Source organism: Ceratotherium simum, chromosome 14 (genome assembly GCF_057802395.1).
Source record: "Ceratotherium simum simum isolate JZ-2026a chromosome 14, ASM5780239v1, whole genome shotgun sequence".
Lineage (NCBI taxonomy): Eukaryota > Metazoa > Chordata > Mammalia > Perissodactyla > Rhinocerotidae > Ceratotherium > Ceratotherium simum.
Window position 1 is genome coordinate 35,445,611 of NC_141913.1, and position 22,203 is coordinate 35,467,813.

The 22,203-nt window shown below is 40.7% G+C and overlaps 1 protein-coding gene across 1 annotated transcript in view; it reads right to left on the bottom strand.

Annotated features, from left to right (window-relative positions):
- The window catches only part of PSTPIP2 (proline-serine-threonine phosphatase interacting protein 2), a 78,213-nt gene that overhangs the window by 3,663 nt on the left and 52,347 nt on the right, over positions 1 to 22,203 (bottom strand). The window contains exons 4-14 of the mRNA XM_014781385.2: positions 21,822 to 21,856; positions 19,061 to 19,167; positions 14,095 to 14,157; positions 8,191 to 8,289; positions 7,561 to 7,606; positions 6,517 to 6,596; positions 3,958 to 4,056; positions 2,948 to 3,044; positions 2,745 to 2,826; positions 1,531 to 1,562; positions 389 to 446 (exon numbers count right to left, since the gene is read on the bottom strand). Of these exons, the coding sequence (XP_014636871.2) occupies positions 397 to 446; positions 1,531 to 1,562; positions 2,745 to 2,826; positions 2,948 to 3,044; positions 3,958 to 4,056; positions 6,517 to 6,596; positions 7,561 to 7,606; positions 8,191 to 8,289; positions 14,095 to 14,157; positions 19,061 to 19,167; positions 21,822 to 21,856 (790 nt within the window). The 3' untranslated portion in view covers positions 389 to 396. The remainder of the gene's footprint in view (positions 1 to 388; positions 447 to 1,530; positions 1,563 to 2,744; positions 2,827 to 2,947; positions 3,045 to 3,957; positions 4,057 to 6,516; positions 6,597 to 7,560; positions 7,607 to 8,190; positions 8,290 to 14,094; positions 14,158 to 19,060; positions 19,168 to 21,821; positions 21,857 to 22,203) is intronic.

Below are 22,203 nucleotides of genomic sequence, written 5' to 3' on the forward strand. Positions count from 1 at the left end.
CTTGACTTTTCCCCCTTTGAGAGAGGGGGAGTACACTAGAGGCTAAATTACTTAAACAGTGAGGATCATGTGTGTTTTGTTGGTGAGTATTGCTTTAAGTGTACGTGTGTAATAGCCACGAAAGAGCTTAACAAGAGCAGATAGAGTTACAGAATAATTAATGAAGGGAAAATACCCTCATTCAAATAGGTATGGAGTGGTCTCCAGGCCCCTTTCAGTTGTGGGATCCACAAAGGCCATCCTACAGGAACACCACACCCACTAGTGTGCCACCCTGATACAAGGCCTTGCTTGCTTGCAGTGGTGTTACAAAGAAGCTTCAAAGACTTCAAAACTACAATCACCAGTCTAAATGCAACTTGGTTATGTGAAAATGAAAGGTTCTTACCATTGATGTTACTGATAGATCAAACTGTAGTTATCAATCAAAGAATAATCAGGGTCATCTGCAAAGGGCAGAACACAGAGCAACATTAAGGTAATATTTTTTCATGATAAGCTCTTAGCCCTTTTCAAATCAAGACATTCCACTCAACGATTCTAGTGATTGCCCTTTTGTAGGAAGAAAATATACCTGGCAACAAAACCTACAAATGGTAGTCATGACTACAAACCAGAGAACATTCTGGAAATCATTATTATCATTTCTTGGCCCTTTTTCATCCATGCCCAGACAGCAGCACCCACAGTAAAGTTATCTTCAAAAATGGACAAAAATAAGTTCCACACTATCAAGTGGTAATTATAAGGCAACAAGAAATAAAATAACTTAAATCCCTATATTGTTCAAAGATACAACTTCAGCCACTAATTTTTTTTTCAGCCACTACATTTTTGCTACGCTACTAAATGCAGCATCGGTTGTCTCTTCCCTCATTCCCTTGAACATTGATCAGTATATCTCTCTTTTATTCAAATAGTAGATATTTGTTGATCACCTACTACGCACCCAGCACTATGTTAGGCGTTGTGAGTGATACGGGGAAAAAACAAAGTGTCTGCCCTCCAGCTTCTTACAATTATCCAGGGAATACAACTAACGAAAAATGCTAAAATGTGCGGTTCTCCCAGAGGTATCACAGGAGTTCAGAGAAAAAAAGAGACCAGTGTGATTAGTGAAAGATCCAATTATGGGCAGTGTATAAAACATATAATATTGGTTTACATGTTTCTAGATATCTATGCCTTCTATAAATTATATTTCTGTGTAATCCAAAGGAAAACTACATCTAAGTTTTGCTGTTCTCATGGTCCAAGTTAAAATAATCTCTTAGGTAAGACTGCCTTATAATAAGTTTATTCTGGTACTTCAGTAACTGAATTCTCTTGGATGAGCTATAAAATAGACCACTGATTTCCAAATTCTACTCTGTGACAAAAAGTATTATAGTAAGATTTTAATAGCAGCTTGTTCTCTTGGAAATTTGATTCTATTTATTCACTTCTTTCCCTTTATGTCAAAATTCTAGCTACTCAACCTTCAAGAAAACCTGACATAAGCACTTCAAAAGGTATTCCTTGGTGGCATACCTGGTATACTAGGAACTGGGAGAGGTCCTCTCCTGTAAGAAATGAAAACCAACGTCTTTCAGATCAGTTCTTGTTATTTTTCTAATTTTCTACTTCACGCTACAAACACATTGCACTCTACTGAGATCTGGTTTGTGCTCTGGAGGGTCAGGAAAAATTCAGATGAAGCAAAAGGTCTGCAGCACCGAGCTACTGGGATCTAAGTGGCAGGCATCACACTATGCTGAGAGGCAGCGTGCACAGTGGTCAGGAGCGCAGAGCGCTGCCCCCACAACCAGGACTGGCAGATGAAAATCCAGCTGCGTGGGCAAGATTTCCTGGTCTCCTCGTACATCAGCATCTTCACGTGTAACATGGAAAATACAAACAGCTCCCTCCTCACTGAGAGGATTAAATGAGCTCATTTGTGTTAACTGTTTTGAACCGCGCCTGGCATTCTTAAATATCGATGATCCTTATGCAATTCTCCCTCAAACACTCCCTTATCTTTTTAAAAACTGGAATGAAACTTCAACAGCTTGGACTTCAAGCTGTATGTGAAACAGAAGTTTCTTTTCTCCTAGGATCCTTTATATCAGGGGCAGCAAATTTTTCCCGTAAAGGGCCAGATAGCAAATGATTTAGGCTTTGCTGGCCACACAAGGCAACTCTGTCACAACTCTACTCGACTCTAGTGTGAAAGCAGCCATAGGCAGAATGTAAACGAATGAGTGTGATCATGTTCCAATAAAACTTTATAGATGAACACCGAAATCTGAATTTCATATAATTTTCACGTCATGAAAGAGTATCCTTTTAATTTTTTTTTTTTTTTTTTTTTTTTTTTTTTTTGCCATTTAGAAATGTAAAAGCCGTTCTTTACTCTTGGGTCCTACCAAAACAGGCAGGTCAGGTTTGATTCATGGGGGAGTAGAGAGGTGGGGTGGGGCATGAGCACACCTGCTGGCTCCTGCTCTCTATAGGCTATACGAAAGGTACAGGATTCACGCAAGAGCACTAATAATCACACTCAAGCGTGATATAGTCCTCCTTGAATTATGACTAGTAAAATCCATTTAACATTTGTTCTAAAAATGCTACTTCCAAAAATCTAGCAACCTCACTAAGCAAATACAGTGGTAGATATGTTCCAGTTCTAACATGTCTCAGAACACTAATGATAAAAACATTTATTAAAAGTATTTTTCTTCATGTGAAAGGAAACTGGTTATTACCTTCCCAAGTTAGGCCCCGTAGCCTTTCCTGGTGGGGCTGTATTCTTCTGGGGGCAGTAGAAATTCTCATACACGATGGGTGCTAGAGGAATCATCAAGAAACAAAACATTAAGAGGCAGGAGTCTTCCATTCTCATGACATGTGAACAAAGACTAATATAATTGCTTAAATAACCGCCCCCCTACCCCACTGCTCCATTCACCTGGTGGAGTCTGTCCAGTTTTGCGTTGATTCACAAAGTACTCAATGTCCTTCTCAATGCTGCACATTTCTAAACTCTTACGGACTTCTTCATACATCTAACAAAAAGAAGATGAATCAACGTAGAGGTATGTCCATAATAATTGTGACATGGCTTATTAAAACAGGTTTGATGAATAGCTGACTCTTTTCCAAATTTTGTTTTGAAAAGAAAGACATTCCCAAGTCCCAGACTCATTAAAAGGGATTTCTCTGATGCATATCTGCTATTAACATTCTTTTAAAAATAACAAGAAATGTATCTTTGTGGCAGCAAAAAAACTTTGGGGGAAAGATTTTTTAAAAAATACTGATGGGACAAAGAAAATAGATACCAAGTCCCATGACAAAGGCCAATGCCAAGCACAAACGCAAAAATAATTACTTAACTTGGAGAAAAGTTCTTCCAGTCAATGCTACAGGTTTTCTGGGTGTTTAACTGTTCTTCTAAAGGATATGTCCCATCTAAGTGAGGGTAGCTATTTAACTTGGTTCTGGTCCCTCTGAGATCTGGGAACCCTGGGAAGATGGCTGGGCACAAGTTAAACCTGGATACGGGCCCTGGGAACACCACTGAAGTAAATCCTGAGCCCTGGAGTGACCATTAGCCTGGGCATGGGTTAGTCTGCTAGCACTAGGTGCTGTCCTGGAGTGACCCTCCGGGACTCACATTCATGCTATGGCATCTCTGTCCTCCATATATTAACTGCATTTGGGTCTCCTTTCTCTACTCTCCTGTCCTAACTCTGAATTTCTTAAAGAGAAAGTCATGGTAGTAAAGTGGCACAGGAGTCAGGCAGGTTAAGTATTTATCTGGGTCCTTCTGTTAACTCATTGTGTGGCCTTGGGCAAGTCACTGTACCTCTCTGGGCCTCAAATGGGGGGGATGATCTAATAAATGTCTACTGTTCCTTCCACTCTAATGAATCCAAAATGCAGAGCCACAATCCTCCGTGGATGCCTCTGACTTACGCTGTCGCTTGTGACACATTGTTGTGACAGCTGATTCACATGTAACCACAAAGCATTCCGAAAGAAATTTATTCGTTCACATTCTTGAGCCTCCAACACCTACAGAAACATAACAAAATGTACAGACATATGCAGAGAAAGGGGCTATTTGTCTAGACTGGCTAGGACTTAAGAAACAGTGTCAACCCTTGATTATCTGTAAGCTTGTTGTCCCGTTTAGGGTACTCCTCCACCACCGAGGAAGCTCATAAACTCTTACCACAGGCAAAGAATGCAAATAGATTCTAACATCATGTTAACACAAACAGGATCAGACACAGTTCTGAAGGTAAGAGGTAATGATGAATCCAGACACCAAGGTTCTAACCTGAATTCCAGCTCACATTTCCAACTGCCTAAGGGGCATCTCCACCTGGGCAGCCCGCCAGAGCCTCAGATTCAAAACTCTGCCTCTTCCCCACCCTCCCCTCCCGGAATGAATAAATTCAATTGGCAAGATGCTCATCATTGTTGAAGCTGGATGATGAGTACACGGGGATCCTTGCACTTGTCTTCTCTTTGTGTATGTTTGAAATTTTCCTTAATAAAAAAGTTTTTTAAAAAGTCACTGCCTGAACAATTGTTTTTTGGATATAAAAAATATAAACTTTTGGAAAATCAAGCTATTCTATAAAGTGGATGCTATTCAACAGTGAATGTTACATACTAACATACTTTTTTAAATATTGAATACAACACTACTAGATTTTAAAATTTTTTATAATGTAAAACTTCAAACATATACAAGAGTAGAGTGAATAATACAATGAATCCCCATGTACCCATCACCAGCTTAAACATATTTAAGAACCGATTTTGTTTTACCTATAACCCTACCAACTCACGTCCTCCCTGGAGTATTTTGAAATAAATACACTATTTCACCTGTAAATATTTTAGTATTTGTATATTTTAGTATTTGTATATATACTATATATACAAATATTTAGTATACATATTTGTACAAATATATACATATTTGTATATATACTATATATATTTGTATATATAGTATATATACAAATACTACATTATTTTTATTATAGAATATTTCACAAAGAAGAATCATAGAGAGCGATATAACGAATATCCATGTACCAAACACCTAGTTTTGTCAAAAATTTTAGCCATATTTGTTTCAGATTCTGTTAAAGCCCTTGTGTGCTTTCCCCAATCTCTATCACCTTCCTCCTTCCCTGGAGATAACCATCACCCTAAATTTTATCATTCCCACGCAGGTTTTTATAATATGTATAAAAATGCATATGATGTTGCTTTTCATGTTTTGAAACCTTCTAAAAATGCCCTTATTCCAGGCTTTTCCAAAAAAGTGTGGAGTCAAGGAAGTAAAGCAGAAAAGAGTGTTTTAGGAGGGAGAGAGTGACCCACAGTATTAGATGGTAAAGACAGGTCAAATAAGATGAGAAACTGGGAAGGCCTGCTGGACCTCACACTAAGGGGATGACTGGTTCCTCCAAGGAGCAGTTGCAGAGCAGCAATGCCCAGACACAGCAGGCTGGGAAAGGCAGGGGCAATGAGGATGTGCAGACAACTCCTGCAAGAAGCCTGGCAGTGAAGAGAGAAGGTAGCAGGCGGGAAGCAACAGCTGGTGGGTTTTAAAGCCAGGAACAAGCTGAGTTTGTGTAAATGATAAAAGGAGTTCACGATAAAGGAGCTGTGCACAAGGTGGTGGGGAAAACCAGCTGGATGGGATCCCGAGCCCAGGTGGTGGGAGATCTTAATAGGGCGGGAGCGGCCCCTTTTCCACAATAACAGGAGAAAAGGAGGGGAGGAGGGTGTGTGGATCAGTGGTTCTCATGCTTGAATTAGCATCAGAATCACCTGGAGGGCTTATTAACGAAGAGGTTACTGGGCCCAGTTCCAGAGTTTCTGACTCAGTGGGTCTGGGGTTGGTCTGAGAATTTGCATCTCTAACAAGTGCCCAGGAGATGCTGATGACACTTCACTTTGAGAACCACTGGTAATAAAATGTGTAAACAGGGCGACAGAAACTTGAGGAAGTTTCCAGGTTATGTCTTCATTTTCTCTAGGAAGTTGTAAGTGAGGTCATGTGCAGAAAACGAAGGAGTGGCTAAGGTGGAATCAAAGGTGTGAGGAGAGTAAAAGATTCTCAAGTCTGCTCACGCACCATCTGCGTTTTCCTTATTACATGGCAAGTACAGGTGAGGCTCTCAAAAGGTAATTACTTAACCATTAATTCATCCGTTTTATGTCTGTGCTAACCAAACATTAGAGAAAGGCCTTGAACAGAGTTGCACAGCACGGTCAGGATGGGAAGGAAGCAAAAAGATGAGGTTTGGAGAAAAACATTCTGGTTCCTTCCGTCCTCCACTTAAGTTCCTGATTTCTAATTTAACCTCAAGCAACTCTATTAGAATTGGAGCGCTATAATAAGAGGGTGGAGCATTTCTACAAAAGCAGAAGCTTCAAGTCCTAAGAGGAAGGCTCGCCCCCTCCGGAGCAGCTTCTGGTTCCGGTTCCGGTTCCGGTTCTGGGTACCTCACAGGCCTTGATGTGCTCGCTCTGCCACTCTTCTCGGACCTTATCCAGCGTATTGACATGCTGCATGTACGCCTTGTCTGCAATGGAGGGGAGGGGCCTGGGTTCAGAAACCGGACAGGAGGGCGGCTCGCAGACCCACCCCTCAGGCTCATATTCCAGATAGTAAATGAAACTCAGTCCGAGCTGCGTTGAGCTCACAAGGCCCCAAGGAGCTCTGAACATTGAAAGGCCATACTTACATCTCTCACCCTCATAATATCTTTGTGTAATAAGCAAAGGTGGGTATCACTTCCTTTTTGCACATTGAACCAAGCAATTAGCAAGAAATGCTTCAAGGAAGGAAAAGTGAAAGCTGACAGGGAACCTTAGCCTGCATTTTCTTTGTCTAATTCAGTTTCAATTACTTCCACCCCTTTTCATTTTCAGGAAAATTATACAGTGAAGGATGCATAGAACTACCTTGAGCCCTTAAGGGGCACCAAGTTACTTAAGTTTGGGGTTTAGAGACTTCTTAAGTGACCATGGTCATGAACGGCTTATCTTATGCAGGATACTCTGGGAATTAGAAGCCTTTGCAAACACTTAGTTTCGATCTTAGATTTCAGTGATGACAAGGCCTCGAAACTTGGCAATTTCTTTCACAGCAGATAAGAGTTAACAGAGCTGAAATGGGCTTTATAGATAGATGTTCCCACGAACTCAGCACCTGATTACAGAGCAGCTACCACATAACCCTCACCACCACCATTCAATTACATGTAAGGCAGCAAGACCTAAGCAGGCAGTGGCCAGAAACGGCTGCCTCCTTTGCTTCTTCTCACTTTCCCAGGTTCTGATACACCCTCTCTCCCTCCCTCCTTCACCCTTCCTTTCTTTCCTTCCATTGGTTCCTCCCTTCTTCCCTTCTGGTATCTTGTTAATCCTACTGTATATCTATATATTCTTTACTGTAAGGTGTATAAAACTACCTTTCTCAGATAGATTTAGGATAATGTAAACCCTACCATAATCCTCCCTCATCCATGGCAGCAGCCCCCTCACCTGAGTCTTCTACTGCAGTCTTTGAAGTTGCCAGTTTCACAAAAAGCTGTGAGGACAAAAAACAACAAGAGATCAGGAATGCTGGGCCAGGCTTCCATAGGTAAAACAGATCTAAAAGCAATGACTGTGAAGAGACAAGTTCTAGGCCACGCCTTACCTATGTTTCTCTCATGAGCAAATCATTCAACTTGCCCTCTAATCTTATTGCCATTGGAAAATACCCATCAAGCATCTTGCCCTGTGTCTTCCTAAAGATGTACCTTTCCCTTCTGGTTGCTGTCAATCTTATATCCAGATTTTATAAAATTAAATTTATAATACACCCAAGAAAGAGGCAGCCTAGCTACAAAGAATACGTGAGTTGAGTTTTGAAGAAAGATGAAAACAATCAGAACCCCCTCCCCCACTTCCTCTCACCCCACTCCCACCCCCATGGGCACACTTCTTTAGCTCTTTCCCAACCCCAAAAATGTGACAAGGGTTTTTCTGGTTCAGAGAACCCTAATAGCCTGAAGGAAGATTTTCGCCAGGGCTTAGGGTGCAAATCCATTTTTTATTAAGATTATTAATTAGCTTTAGCTTGATATATGTAAATCTCAGATTTTTCAGGCTGTCACCCCTCCCAGGTACCTTTTCTTGTTGTTTCGGGTTTACCACGTTGGCATTCCGGTGCACAGCCAGCTCTGCGTCATCTTTGTCTCGGCATTTCTGCTCATAGTTCTTCTTTGCCTTTGTTGTTATGAGCCAAAAGAGGATCGAAACAGGAGAGCAGAAGGTAACCCTGAAGCAGCCACCCCAGCCCTTCCAAGCCCAGCAAACAACACGGCACCCTGATTTGGTCTGTGACCACCACTAGACCATGGGCTCTGAGGGCAGATGCTCTTTCTTATCTATCTTTGGAAGGTCTCAGGCCCTTTTCCAAATTATGTATGTAGCAGCAACCTGATCAAGGAAGTGATCACTCCTATTTGGCAAACACAAAGTACATAAGCTTTAAAAATTGACTGAAACAAAAGATGGAATTTGAAATAGGCAAAATCAAAATACTTATGTAACTATAAGATATGTAATCCAACATTTATGTAACGTAACCCTCAGAACTTAGATGCAATCATTTGGTCATGGTAATTATAATTATGCTTCAATATTCTAATGTGTCTCACCACAGCATGTGGACAGCACGGAGGCCATCAATCCCATCATTTCTGTCACTTAAGGATAGTCATGTTCCGTTTTCATTTAAAGAGTTCTGTTTTAGCTAGTTTAAAAGTAGGTCATGGTCTATCCTGTGCTATCTTACTACTGGTAGTATGGAAACAGTTCACAAACTACAGTTAGTGAATCAAATAATTTTTTGTTTCAACTATTGAAGCAAGGACTTGTTCAAACAGAGCAAAGCTGTGAATCAGTTAGCTAATAAATAAAAATGGTGACCCCTCCAAAAATGCTTGACTAAGAATGAAGACTCCTCTGTAGTGATAGTTTGTGCTCACCAAATATTTCATGTGCTTCCCTACATTTCCCAGCATCCCCTGCAGTTGAGTGGGATTAACTTTCAGTAAACAATCTTTCAATTCTCTCTCTAGGCTACACACACAGAAATTAAAGTTCATAATTTTTCATAATTACAAGCACATAAGATATTCATACAATTCTTTTTTTATGCAACAATATGTTATACCTTTCACTGTATCATGCATGATCCCTGTAGCTGAACACTTTTAATGGTTGTAAATACACACGCATATATATGTATATATATGCCATAATTTTCTTAATCAAGTCTGTATTGGTGGATATTGATCTTGTTTCCATTTTTTGTAACATAAAAATACTCTGATTTTATTTTGGGTAGTGTGAATTTATCTATATAGGTCAAATTCCTAGAAATATAATTGTATATACACATCCAACTTCCTTCCAAATTGGCTGCACCAATTTATACTCCCATCAATAGTATACGAGAGTACGTGTCCTTGAACTCTGACCAACACTGAACTTAAACACTGAGTATTTTAACCTTTTCTAATACTAGAGGTGAGAATGTTAGCATATTGTCATTTTATTTACATTTATTTCATTACTACTAAAGTGGTATATTCTTTCTACTTTGTGTTTTTTACCTGCTCTTCTATTGGACCGTTCTTTTTTTTTTTTTTTTTTTTTGGTGAGGAAGATCAGCCCTGAGCTAACATCCATGCCAATCCTCCTCTTTTTGCCAAGGAAGACTGGCCCTGAGCCAACATCCATTGCCAATCCTCCTCCTTTTTTTCCCTTTTTCTCTCCAAAGCTCCAGCAGATAGCCGCACGTCATAGTTGCACATCCCTCCAGTTGCTGCATGCGGGACGCCGCCCCAGCATGGCCAGAGAAGCGGTGCGTTGGTGCGCACCCGGGATCTGAACCCGGGCCGCCAGTAGAGGAGCGCACGCACCCAACCGCTAAGCCACGGGCCAGGCCCCCATTCTTTATTTTAATTGGTTTATAAGAGCTTGGTCTATATTAGGAACACTAACTGGCTATAAAAGTTATATAGGTTACAAATATTTTTCCCCATTTGTCATCTCTCTTGAAACCATGTATAAGATATTTTTTCTCTTGCTCTAAAGAAGTTTTAAATTTTAACGTTGTCAAAGTTATTAATCTTTCTCTATCCTGCTTTATTTTTAATGACATATTAAGCACTTTTCTTCATAATCATATTTTAAAAGGCTACATAATTGAATCTTTCTCCATCTTTTGGTCTCTGAATCATTTATACTTTTCTTTATTATAAGTAATGAACAAGGTTATGCCTTTGTTTTTCTTATTTTTGTGTTTTCTGAAGATAGAGTCTTAGATTCTTAACATAAAATTAATGGGGTATGATCACATTTATGGCACTAAAAGCGTATCACAAAATGTTTTTTTAAAAGGTTAGATGGGTTTCTGGGAAAATAGAGTAGATGTACTTTTCCCTCTCCTCCACACAAGTACAACTAAAACCCCTGACATTATACATAAAACAAACATAAGAAGACTGTGAAAAGTGGAGAGGAGGCAGACGGGCTAGTGACCTTGGTCTCAGAAGAGCAATCTAGAAGTGAGTTCCCTGGGTTTTCCTTTTGCCTCATATATTACAGACTGGCTGCCAAAGAAGCAGGCGGCCAGGAGACAACAATGGGCACAGCCAGAAGGAAAAAAAGTCCCGCAAAAACCCGCTCTCTCTAAGCAAAAGACCGGAAAAGAGGCAGCCTAGCAGGATGGAAACCTTTAGAAAATAACCATTCTACTGCAGCCAAACACCACATAACATACTGTGGCCCCACCCCCATGCATCCAGCAAAGGCCAAGTGGGGAATCTAGACTTTCACCCTCACCAGGCTGTATTGAGGCACCCAACTCCTCGCCAAGGTGTGTCAGAGAAAGACAAATATGGAATTGGGACTTTCATTCCCACCAGGAGGTAAAAAAGCCCCACAGATAGTGCCAGTGGAAACCATGTGGGAAACCTGGAATTCTACTACCCACACCTGGCGGTAATAAGGTGCACACCCTCCCTGCTGGGGTGGTGTCAGAGGAGTTCTAGTGGAGAGTCAGAACTTTAACCACCTCCCACTAGTAATAAGGCCATATCCACCCCGTAGTTTCAGTGCAGGCCAAATGGGGAGCCTGGACTTTTACCCCCACATAGCAGTAATGAGATGGTGCCTCACCTCCCTCTGCTGTAGTGGCATCAAAGGAAGCCAGCTAGGTGGCCCAGGTTCAGATCCTGGGCGCGCACCGAGGCACCACTTCTCCGGCCATGCTGAGGCCGCATCTCACATACAGCAACTAGAATGATGTGCAACTATGACATACAACTATCTACTGGGGCTTTGGGGGAAAAAAAGGAGGAGGATTGGCAATAGCTGTTAGCTCAGAGCCGGTCTTCCTCGGGAAAAAGAGGAGGATTAGCACGGATGTTAGTTCAGGGCTGATCTTCCTCACAAAAACAAAAAAACAAAGAAAGCCAGCTAAAACAGAAGCTTTAAATAAGATCCAGAGTCTTGTAACATAATACCTAAAATGTCTAAAATCAATTGAATATCACTCATCATACGAAGAACCAGGAAGAGCTCAAACTGAATGAAAAAAGACCATCAATAGATGCGAATATCAAGATAACAGAGAAGTTAGAATTATCTGACAAAGATTTTAAAGCAGCCATCATAAAAATATTCAACAAGCAATTACAAAGACACTTGAAACAAATGAAAAAATAGGTAGTCTTGGCAAAGAAATAGAAAAACTCAGCAAAGAAATAGAAGGTATAAAGAAGAACCAAAAGGAAATTTTAGAACTGAAAAATAAACTAACTGAAATAAAAAACTCAATGGATGGGCTTAAGAAAAGAATGGAAGAGACAGAAGAAAGAACTGGTAAACTGGAAGATAGAACAATGGAAATTACTTAATCTGAACTACAGAGAGAAAATAGGCTGAAAAAAATGAACAGAGCCTCATGGACCTTTGGCATGATAACAAAAGATCTAAGATTCACGTCCTTGGAATCCTAGGAGAGGAGGGTGGGCTGAAAAAGTACTTGAAGAAATAATGGCTGAAAACTTTCCAATTTGGCAAGAGATATAAACCTACAGATTCAAGAAGTTGATCAAATCCCAAACAAGATAAACCCAAAGAAATCCATGGCAAGACACATAGGTGAATTTCCAAAAACTAAAAACAAAGAAAATATCTTAAAACAGAAATGACACCTTACCTATAAAGGAAAATCAATTTGGATTATAGCAGATTTTTTATGAGAAACTATGGAGGCCATGAGGAAGTGGCACAACACATTTCAAGTACCAAAAGAAAAAAATTGTCAACACACAATCCTATATCCAGTGAAAGTATCCTTTAAGAATGAAGGGGAAATCAAGACATTATCAGATAATGGAAAACTAAGATATTTGTCACTAGCAGACCTATCCTGAAGAATGGCTAAAGGAAGTTCTCTAAACAAAAGGAAACCAAAATAAGAAACCTTAGAACATCAGAAGTAAAAAAGAACATGCTAAGCAAAAAATGGGTAAATACAATAGTCTTTCTTTCTCTTCTTGAGTTTTCCAAATTATTTTTGACAGTTGAAGCAAAAATTGTAACACTGATATGGCTCTAAATGTAGGTAGAAGAAATAGTTAAGAAAATTATATTTCAATAAGGCTTTCTCTTTAATTGTGAGAAAGCTTGCCCCAGACTGCTCAAAACATAAAAGGTCTGGGAACAATCATATACCAACCAACACTATTTCTGCATTACACTGACATCATTCCCTATTTATCAATTGCTTCTGAGGTGATCTGCATCAAAGAAAAAAATAATGCAGAACAGACTGCATATGCCATTAACATTGATGATATTTTCTTTTTTGACTGGGTTACCAGATATCACGTCATAGTCATAGAATATCATGATGATACTTCTGTACAAAGATGGAATCATAGATGTTCCAATAACAGAGTTCATTGTATCCAGAGTTGACAGATTCATGAAAAGCAAGAGTCAGGTCCCTAGCAACTTGTCTTAGCTCTGTCTTAAGCATTTTGTGTGTGTGTGCGAGGAAGATTAGCCCTGAGCTAACATCTGTCGCCAATCCTCCTCTTTATGCTGAGGAAGACTGGCCCTGGGATAACATCTATGCCCATCTTCCTCCACTTTATATGGGATGCCGCCACAGCATGGCTTGACAAGCAGTGCATCGGTGCACTCCAGAGACCCAAACCCCGGCCGCCACAGCAGAGCGTGTGCACTTAACCTCTACACCACCAGGCCGGCCCCTGCTAAGCATTTTTGTTATAAATTACTTAAAGGAAAGGGGCTTTTACAATTTGCAGATATCTTAAAACAGGAAGGGGTCTCTCAATAAAATAGGTAAGAAATCAAGATTCAAAACAGTTACAGGGAAAAAGCTCAAATCCAACAAGGTAAATGGCATCATACAGTATATGCTTTTGTGTCTTGGCCTGAAATATTTAAATTGACTTGCTGTACTTTCCCAGGTTACCAGAAAGATAACATCATTGTGTTTCCTCTATCTAGTTTCATCTTCAATCTTTCCAAGGCCTTAAAAAGAAGGAAAGTCATTGGGGCCGGCCTAGCAAAATAGCAGTTAAGTTCGCGCACTCCACTTCAGCAGCCCGGAGTCTGCTGATTCAGATCCTGGGAGCGGACCTACGTACCACTCATCAAGCCACGCTGAGGTGGCATCCCATACAGAGCAACTAGAAGGATGTACAGCTATGACATGCAACTGTCTACTGGGGCTTTGGGGAAAAAAAAGGAAAAAAGGAGGAAGATTAGCAACAGATGTTAGCTCGGGGCCAATCTTCCTCAAAAAAAAAAACTCTAACAAAAAGGAAGGAAAGTTAAACCACTAGAGGTTGTTTTCTCTAAAACATTGCCCTAATGAATAATAACATTATTGAAATGTTATTTTTAGGAATATGCTCATACACAGCACAGGATTTCAGAAAGTACCACCATTACAAAAAAAGGCAATAGAGTATGACTCACATCCATGGTTTTCTTGAATTGTAAGCTCTTTTGTTTATGAGCAGCATCCATTGTAAGCTCTGTCTGTGAAGAGAGAAGAAGCGCTATTAATAATAAAAACAGAAATTATTGTTAATACCAGCTTATCTTGAGGGTTAAATGTTCAACTATCTCATTTAGTCCTCACACAACCCAGAAGGTAGATGTGCTATTTATTACTCCCATTTCACAAATGAGGAAATTGCAGCACAGAGAGGCTGAACAATTTGTCCAAGGTCTTATGGCTGGTTAATGGTGGGGTCTGCCTTTGAACTTGGGCAGTCACCATTGAGAATCATTGATCTCTTTAGAGCAGTCTCTTCAATAAATCTGGAATCAAGGAACTTTGGTTTCAAAAACAGAGTTTAAAACTTTTGTTAAAGTGCCATTTATATTTGAAAAGAGATCTTTATTCTGTAAGCTTATGTCAACACAGTTAAATTTGGACACAATTTATCCACAATCACAAACATTCACTTCTCTGGCTTCTGTCAATGACACACACTTAACCAGCAAGGAGCCCAGGCAGTACAAAGGGAAGAAATGTTTGCAGGACAGCTAAAAGAAGTCGTTCTACTCTTACGCCATCTAACCCAGGAAAGGGAAGCTACTTTATCAAGTTCACATGGGAGCAGTTTCTTTGTTGTGGCTGTGACGTTAATACTTTCCTTAGTAAAAATAATGGAGCTAATAACAAAAATGCCCCTCTCAGACATAATGATAGTAGTTCCCATTTACCAGGCATTATGTTCTAAGCAGTTTTCATGTATCACAACAACTGTGAGTACTCTTATCCCCATTTTCTTGACAGTAAACTGAGGTGGATTAATTTGCCCAAGGTGACACTCTCAGCAAGTAATAGAGTTGGGATTTGGGCACAGCCTGACTCCTGTGCCCTTGTTCCTAGTCATTACCCTAAACTACCATTATCCTTATGATAGCTCTGTAAAACCAAATGGATACATAAAAAGACCAAGAGACGCGATAATTCAAAACGACCTATGACATTGCTCTTGTGTAAAATGTTATAATGCAAAATAATAATATTGAAAACTAAATTAAAATGTGGTTTCTCTTTCTTCTGGAAAATTATGTTTTTGTCTGTTACCATAACACATGAACACGGTTGGATGGATTTTCAAGATATCTGGATGGGGGGCCGGCCCCATGGCGTAGCGGTTAAGTGCGCGCACTCTGCTGCTGGCAGCCCGGGTTCGGATCCCGGGCGCGCACCGACACGCCGCTTGTCGGGCCATGCTGTGGCGACCTCCCACATAAAGTGGAGGAAGATGGGCACAGATGTTAGCTCAGGGCCAGTCTTCCTCAGTAAAAAGAGAAGGATTGGCATGGTTGTTAGCTCAGGGCTGATCTTCCTCACAAAAAAATAATAAATAAATAAATAAAAACAGAATGTTTAAAAAAAAAGATATCTGGATGGACTATTTGGGATGGTCTCACTTCAAATATGAGCATTGTGGAATATATGAAATTCCCTCAGGGGAGCTCCAAGGGGCCCTCAGAGAACCAAGCAGTCATCTTCCAACCCTGCTGAAAGTGAGGCACCAGGAGGTGGCCATGCACCTGCTAATGGTGAAGACACCATAGTCACAGAGAACAGATGGGGCTCCAACATGAGCCCCACATGGAAAGACTCATGGGCGGATCCTGGTCATCACAGACAGGTGCTGTGTGGTGTATATGTTCCTCTGCCAGGAGGAGAAGCTGGGTTTATTTATTTAATTAATGGTTCCTGATTTCCCAGGCTCCACAGAGCAGATCGGTTAGCAATGTTGGTCTATTCTGTGGTCCTTTCTAGTCCGAATATACACATTGCCATTCTTCCAGTTCAGAAGCTGCTACTCTTCTACAGTTTACGGCCCCAGCCAGGCTTCCTTATCTCCGAGTTCTACAGCTGTTAACCTGCTTCAGCATCTCTTAGGTGGCCACAAAGTTTTATTAGCCAAACCTTTTCACTTCACACTGTTCCTCTCTCTGCCTTCAAGGACTCCTGGCATTTTATGCCAGCAGCATCCTAGAGAGCAGCAATCCAACTCTAATCTGACAAGTATGACCCCTGGGGCCCAAGGGGTGACATCCTTTGCTCAGACCACTCGGTGACACCAAGTCCAGCCCCGTCTGCTATACCACCTTGGTTTAAGTCTCCTCATGTCCACGTTCACCTATCGGGTGACCTACTCATGATGACCCCAGTAAGTCAAGGGTTCTCTTTCAGGTCCCCTCAAGGAAGTCCTTCTTTTAGGACTTGAGACTTTCTGCTCAGACCAAATCCAATGGGAATTTGATATTGTTTAATAACACAAAGTAGTGCAAAAAGACAATCATACCTGCTATAGGGTGGGGAGAAGCAAGAGGGAGGGGCAAAGGAAGAAGTGATTTATAAAAGACCCTGCAGCAAATCATTGAAGTAGCTGCTTAGTGGTGTGTCTGTCTGTCTACCCACATTCAGACTGTATTCTGAAAACTGGAAGCATCACTATGTTACCAAGGAGGTTCCTTTCTTTGGATATTGCAATCTACACAAGCAGAGCATGCTGTGATTATCCCAATCTTAGCTGCAATGGTAAAGAAGATGTGGGACCAGAGGAGAAAGTGACTGACCACATGCTTTCTTTGTCAGGTTTAGGACATTCTGGGCTGGGGAAGACACCTCAGTACCCTACAACATCGAGACTCCTGAGAATGGCTCCTAAGACCCCTCCCTACCCTGCCAACCCCCAGTGATGACAGCCTTGTCTCACCTATACTGCCTTTCAATCTCCTGGTTTTAGCTTCAAGGTCATTTCTTCCAGGAGGTGTCCCCAGCCCCACAGATTAGGTTAGGTGTCTCCACTGTATGTTCAGATGGCACCTTCACTTCCCCTACCATTTAAGGCTCATCACACTCCAGGATGATTACTACGTCATGTCAGTCTTTCTGGCCATGCTCAGTGAGGGAAGGATGACCATGTCTGTACTGTTGACCACCCTCGGAAAACATCAGTTGTATAAGTGTGAGTACGCCATAAACTTCTGAGCAGCCATTCTACCTGCACCTCCCCCACCCCAGTTTACCAACTAATGGCTTTCCTTGATAAGTGGAAATGGTTTAATTTCCAAGAAGTGAAAGACCAAAGTGTGCAGGGTTTGACCAATGAAAATGAGAAGTTGGCACTGACACATTTTCTCCCAAAGTTGGATTTTTTTTTTAAGTATCTAAATACAGAAGTGGTACAACCCAGAGTTCATTGTGACACAAGTAATTACAGGTTTATTAATAAACCTTGGACTTTTCAAAGAAAGCTTGGAAGATCTTTTCCTGCTGCAGAGAGGACATGGAATATAAGGAGCTTGGGTGAGGTGGTAGATTGAGCACAGGGTCCTCTATTGCTTAAGAGAATTCGGAGCATGTTCTTCTAGCTGTGAGAATTTGGTCGTTGTAGCTTGTTAGGAGGTGAAGTTTCAGAAGCCTTGCAAAATTAACAAAACTCTCCCTTAAATGACTAAGGCTACTGAGGGCCCTTGAGAATATTAAGAAATGACCTTCCTCTCCTCTTAGTGGAAATCATGTGTGCATAGACTCTGGTTGTCTAAGGCATTTGGCTTCTGAAAAATTGGATTCCTCTAGACAGGTAGGCAGAATTGGCAATGTCAGCCAAAAAGAGTGTGACCATCCCATGGGTGAGTGCAATAAACATATTGTTTCTGCTCTGAAAAATACTTAGGGCCAGATGCATCCCTCAAACCTGATAAACGAAGCTTGAGTGTGTGGGAAAGCACTTGATACAGTGTTCCTTAAATGTTAGTTTCCGCCCTTGCTTCCTAGTAAGAAGCACAGCTGTAAGAGCAGCTCACGAAATGACAATAGAGGTAACACAGTCAGGCTCTTAAGATGCTGCCGCCACTCAAAATGCCAAGGGAGGGGCATTCCACCAAGGAAGCTGGAATAGACTCTGACTTGGAACCACAGGCAAAGTTGCTGAGACTGAGGTATGGGTAGAATCAGCCTTAACAGCTGGATGTTTATTGGATACACACACTACAGACAAAGACCTTGGGACAGTAAAGGGTCAAGATGAGGAAAGGTTCCAAAAAGTCCATGCAGAAGTGTCTGGGGAGACCTGGGTGGAAATCTTTGGATGCCATATAGGGAAGAGCTTGTACCCTATGTGAAGCAGGGTTCCAGCCTTGGAGACCAGATATAAAAAAGGAAATTCTGGAAGGGTGCTACTTGGCTGCCAGGCCAACCTGAATATACAAGTCTTTTAGGAACAAAATAGAAGGGAATCAGAACAGTGGCTGGAATACTTGAATAGAAATCTGGACTTCTTTTCTTGATCCTTATAACTTCCCAAAAGTTGGCCGGTTTTATTAACTCTTGCTCACTCTCATCTCCTTCCACGTAGTTGGCCAAAGTAAACCTCATCAATGAAAAAGAGCCTATGCACATCTGCTTTGAAGACAAAAAGGACTTGGATTTCCCAGGGCCTCTGTTTCCCTATTTGTAAAACAGGGTGGTTGGACATTATGGTCTCCAGGGACAATGTGAGTCTCCTCCACTTCTCGCCCTTCCATTACTGCCTTGTCCAGGAGGAGGAGTGTGGTCTGCGAACCTTCCAGCTCAGCTGTGCTAGACTCTAGTGAAGACAAAGGGTTCCCCTTTCCAGTCACAGTCTGAATGCTGGCAGCAGATATGAAAAGAAGAGGAAAGCAGTCCAGACTCCTGAATCCTGCAAGAATTGAAAAAGAACTGGTCTGGGGGGCAAATAGGCACAGAGGCATAACCATCTAGATTGAGTCCCCACACGGTTCCCCAATAAATAATCTCATGGGTTAAAATAAGAGCATGGCTGCATGAGGGCAGGAGTGAGTCAAGTTGTTTAATGAACAAACAAGCCTGGAGTTTTCTGCCAGAGGAAAAGCAACATTTTAACACATATGCAAACCCAACCTTTTTCCGTTGCAGCTTTTGCTTTTCCCTGAATTCTTCCATCTTCCTGGCCTCTTCTCTTAGGGTCTGTGCAAGCTGAATGTGATATTGTGCCACATTGTCTACTTCTGCAAAAAGAATTGTTAAAAAATAAACAAGATCTATATATGTCTGAATTTAAATATATAAAACCACACAAAATTTAAAAATATATACAAAATACTGGAGCTAGTGGTAAAATTAACCTACTTCATTTGGTTGCAAACATTTATTGAGCCCCTCCATGTGCCCAGCATTGCCCCGGCCACCAAGACCGAGCTAGTAAATCTTTAGCTTAGCCTCCTACCAGTAACTGTTCCTAACCTAGTGTATGCCCAGGGCTGGGGAGGAAAACACGGCCAAGGCCCCAGCTCACAGAGCGTACATGCTAGGAGACATTACTAAACCTGCAAAGCAGGTTGACATCTGCGATGTCAAATTCGATCCTTATTTCTCATTCGATGACTCTAAGGTTCTTTCCATCTATAACATCTCATGAGCCTGAGCATTTGTAAGAAAGGTCATACACCAAAATTTTGGCTACCAATAATTATCTCTAGATAGAAAGATTATTGGTGATTTTTTTCCCTTTATTTTCTAAGATCTTTGCAATGAGCATGGCTTACCTTTATGGTAGAAAAACTAAAATTTTTATTTTACTTGTTCTAAGAAAACCAATCAAAGCATAGCATTAAAGCTAGAAAGACTGATAGATCTGACCTAAGAAAAAATTTTAAACTTGTATGTGTCAAAACAACCTTGGTTAGAAGATACATGAAAATCTGGAAAAATATTTGCAATTTATATAACAGAGTAAATAGCTATATAAAAGAGCTTTCACAAATCAAAAGAAATATATATATATTCCAATATAGAAAACTGGTTAAGTAATATGAAATTTTAAACAGATTGTCTAAATGGCCAATAAACATTTGAAAATATATTCAGCCTTAAAACTATTGAAAAAATTGTAAAACTTTGAAACCCAGAAATACATAATTTTTTTACCTTTTAGTTTGGCAACATTTTAAAAGCATGAAAATTCTTGGTATTGGCAAGCATGGGGACAAACAGCACCGTTGGTGGGGGGAAAATCAGTACAACCTTTCTGGAGGAAATTTGGCATTTGATAGACTCAAAAATTTTAAATGTTGAGGCCAGCCCAGTGGCCTAGTGGTTAAGTTTGGCATGCTCCACTTTAGCGGCCCAGGTTTGGTTGCCAGGTGTGGACCTACTCTACTCGTCAGCAGCCATGCTGTGGTGGCAACCCACATACAAAATAGAGGAAGATTGGCACAGATGTTAGCTCAGGGAGACTCTTCCTCAGGAAAAAAAAAATTTTAATGTAAAAGAAAAAGGCAGATCTATACGAACTGAAATGGAAAGATGTCTAGATATATTGTTAAGTAAAAAAGCAAATAGCAGAGAGATGTGTATAGTATGATCTCACTTATACAAAAGCTCACTCTTGTTTGTGTGTGTCTGGCTGCAATTAAGAGAGAGAGAAAGATAATTGTAAATGCATAGAAAAAGGTCTGGAAAGATACATACCAAACTGCAGCATGATTAAAAGTTGATATTTTCATTTTAAAAACATATGCTCTGGCCCCACCCCATAGATTCTGAACCACTGCCATGGTATAATCCTATTTATTTATATGAATAGATACATATGTAGTATACATATGCATATGTTTAATTGCATAAAAATGTCTGGAGGTATATTTACCCAGAACTGCTTATCACTAAGAAGTGGAAATTCGAGTGTTTTCTTTATAGTTAGTTATTTTATCTTCTTTATAGTTAGTTGTCTCATTTGAATTTTTAAGATAAATATAAATTATTTTAATAATAAGAAAATGAAACTATTTTGGGTGGGGGAAAGAAAAGTAACAGCAAATATATAAGCTTAGGAGACCCAGCCTGTGCTGTAGTCCCCTCAGGCCACGCCATGGTTGGCCTTGCAGTGCATATAAGAAACACGAAAAGATACTGTCCCTACCTTGAGAAAAGTATTCATTGATGAGTTAAAGAGGGAAGAGGACACCATCTATGGGAAAGTTAAGATCAATATTTATTTAGCTAACCTTTACAAAGGTCTAGAACCACTCAACTGGGTACAGAGACACTTCGAGCCCATACCACACACATTATGTCTTGTTAAAATCATTAGCTTGGAAGCACCAAGTATTGTGAAGAACAGAAATCCCTAAAGACAGTTTCTGAATCAGAGGCCTGGGGGATATTAGAACTGGGCAGGACCCCTTGAAGATCAAAGTGCCAGGGCCTCACCCTGGATTTCAGGTGTGAGAACCACTGCTCTAAGTTGGTCAAATGCACATCATCATGTGCAGCTGTGGGGGATTTTCAGCTCATTTCAGCTCTGCAGAGCTACTTCTCACCTTAGGATTGCTCTAATTTTTTTTTCACCCAATATGAGATCGCTGTTCAAATTGAAACCCACCTTTTATGACAGAGACAGAGATTGCCAAAGACAGCAAATACATTTTGTGTGTGCGTATGTGTGTGTGTGTGAGGAAGATTGGCTCTGAGCTAACAACTGTGCCCATCTTCCTCTATTTTTTTATGTGGGAGGCTGCCACAGCATGGCTTGATGAGCAGTGCATCGCTCCACGCCCGGGATTCAAACCAGAGAACCCCAGGCTGCTGAAGTGGAGCACACAAACTTGTCCACTATGCCACCAGGCCAGCCCTGCAAATACATTTTTAAAGAATCACTTACGCTGCTTGAAGACGTCAAGGGCCCGCTTCAGGGTGCTAAAAAACAAGCACATATAATTTCAGTTCTGGAAATTGGCTGTACCATCTTATTATAATGCCCTGCATGCTTCTCTCTGCCCACATCTTCACTTATAGCCTACAGACTCATCTTTGCCCATGAGCTTGAGAAGACAGCAACAGATCAAGACCTCTTCAGTCCAGTCTCCTCTTTCTTACTCTCTCAATCCCAGCACAAGAATCATAAATCTTCACTGTCTACCTGGGTAGAGCAAGAAGCCAACATTCTTTATGCTTCATTTCCGCCAATGATAATAGAGGAGTTATGATCTCTTTCTCATAAGAATATCAATCATTCTTTAAAGTATGGTAGTTAGAAATATGGA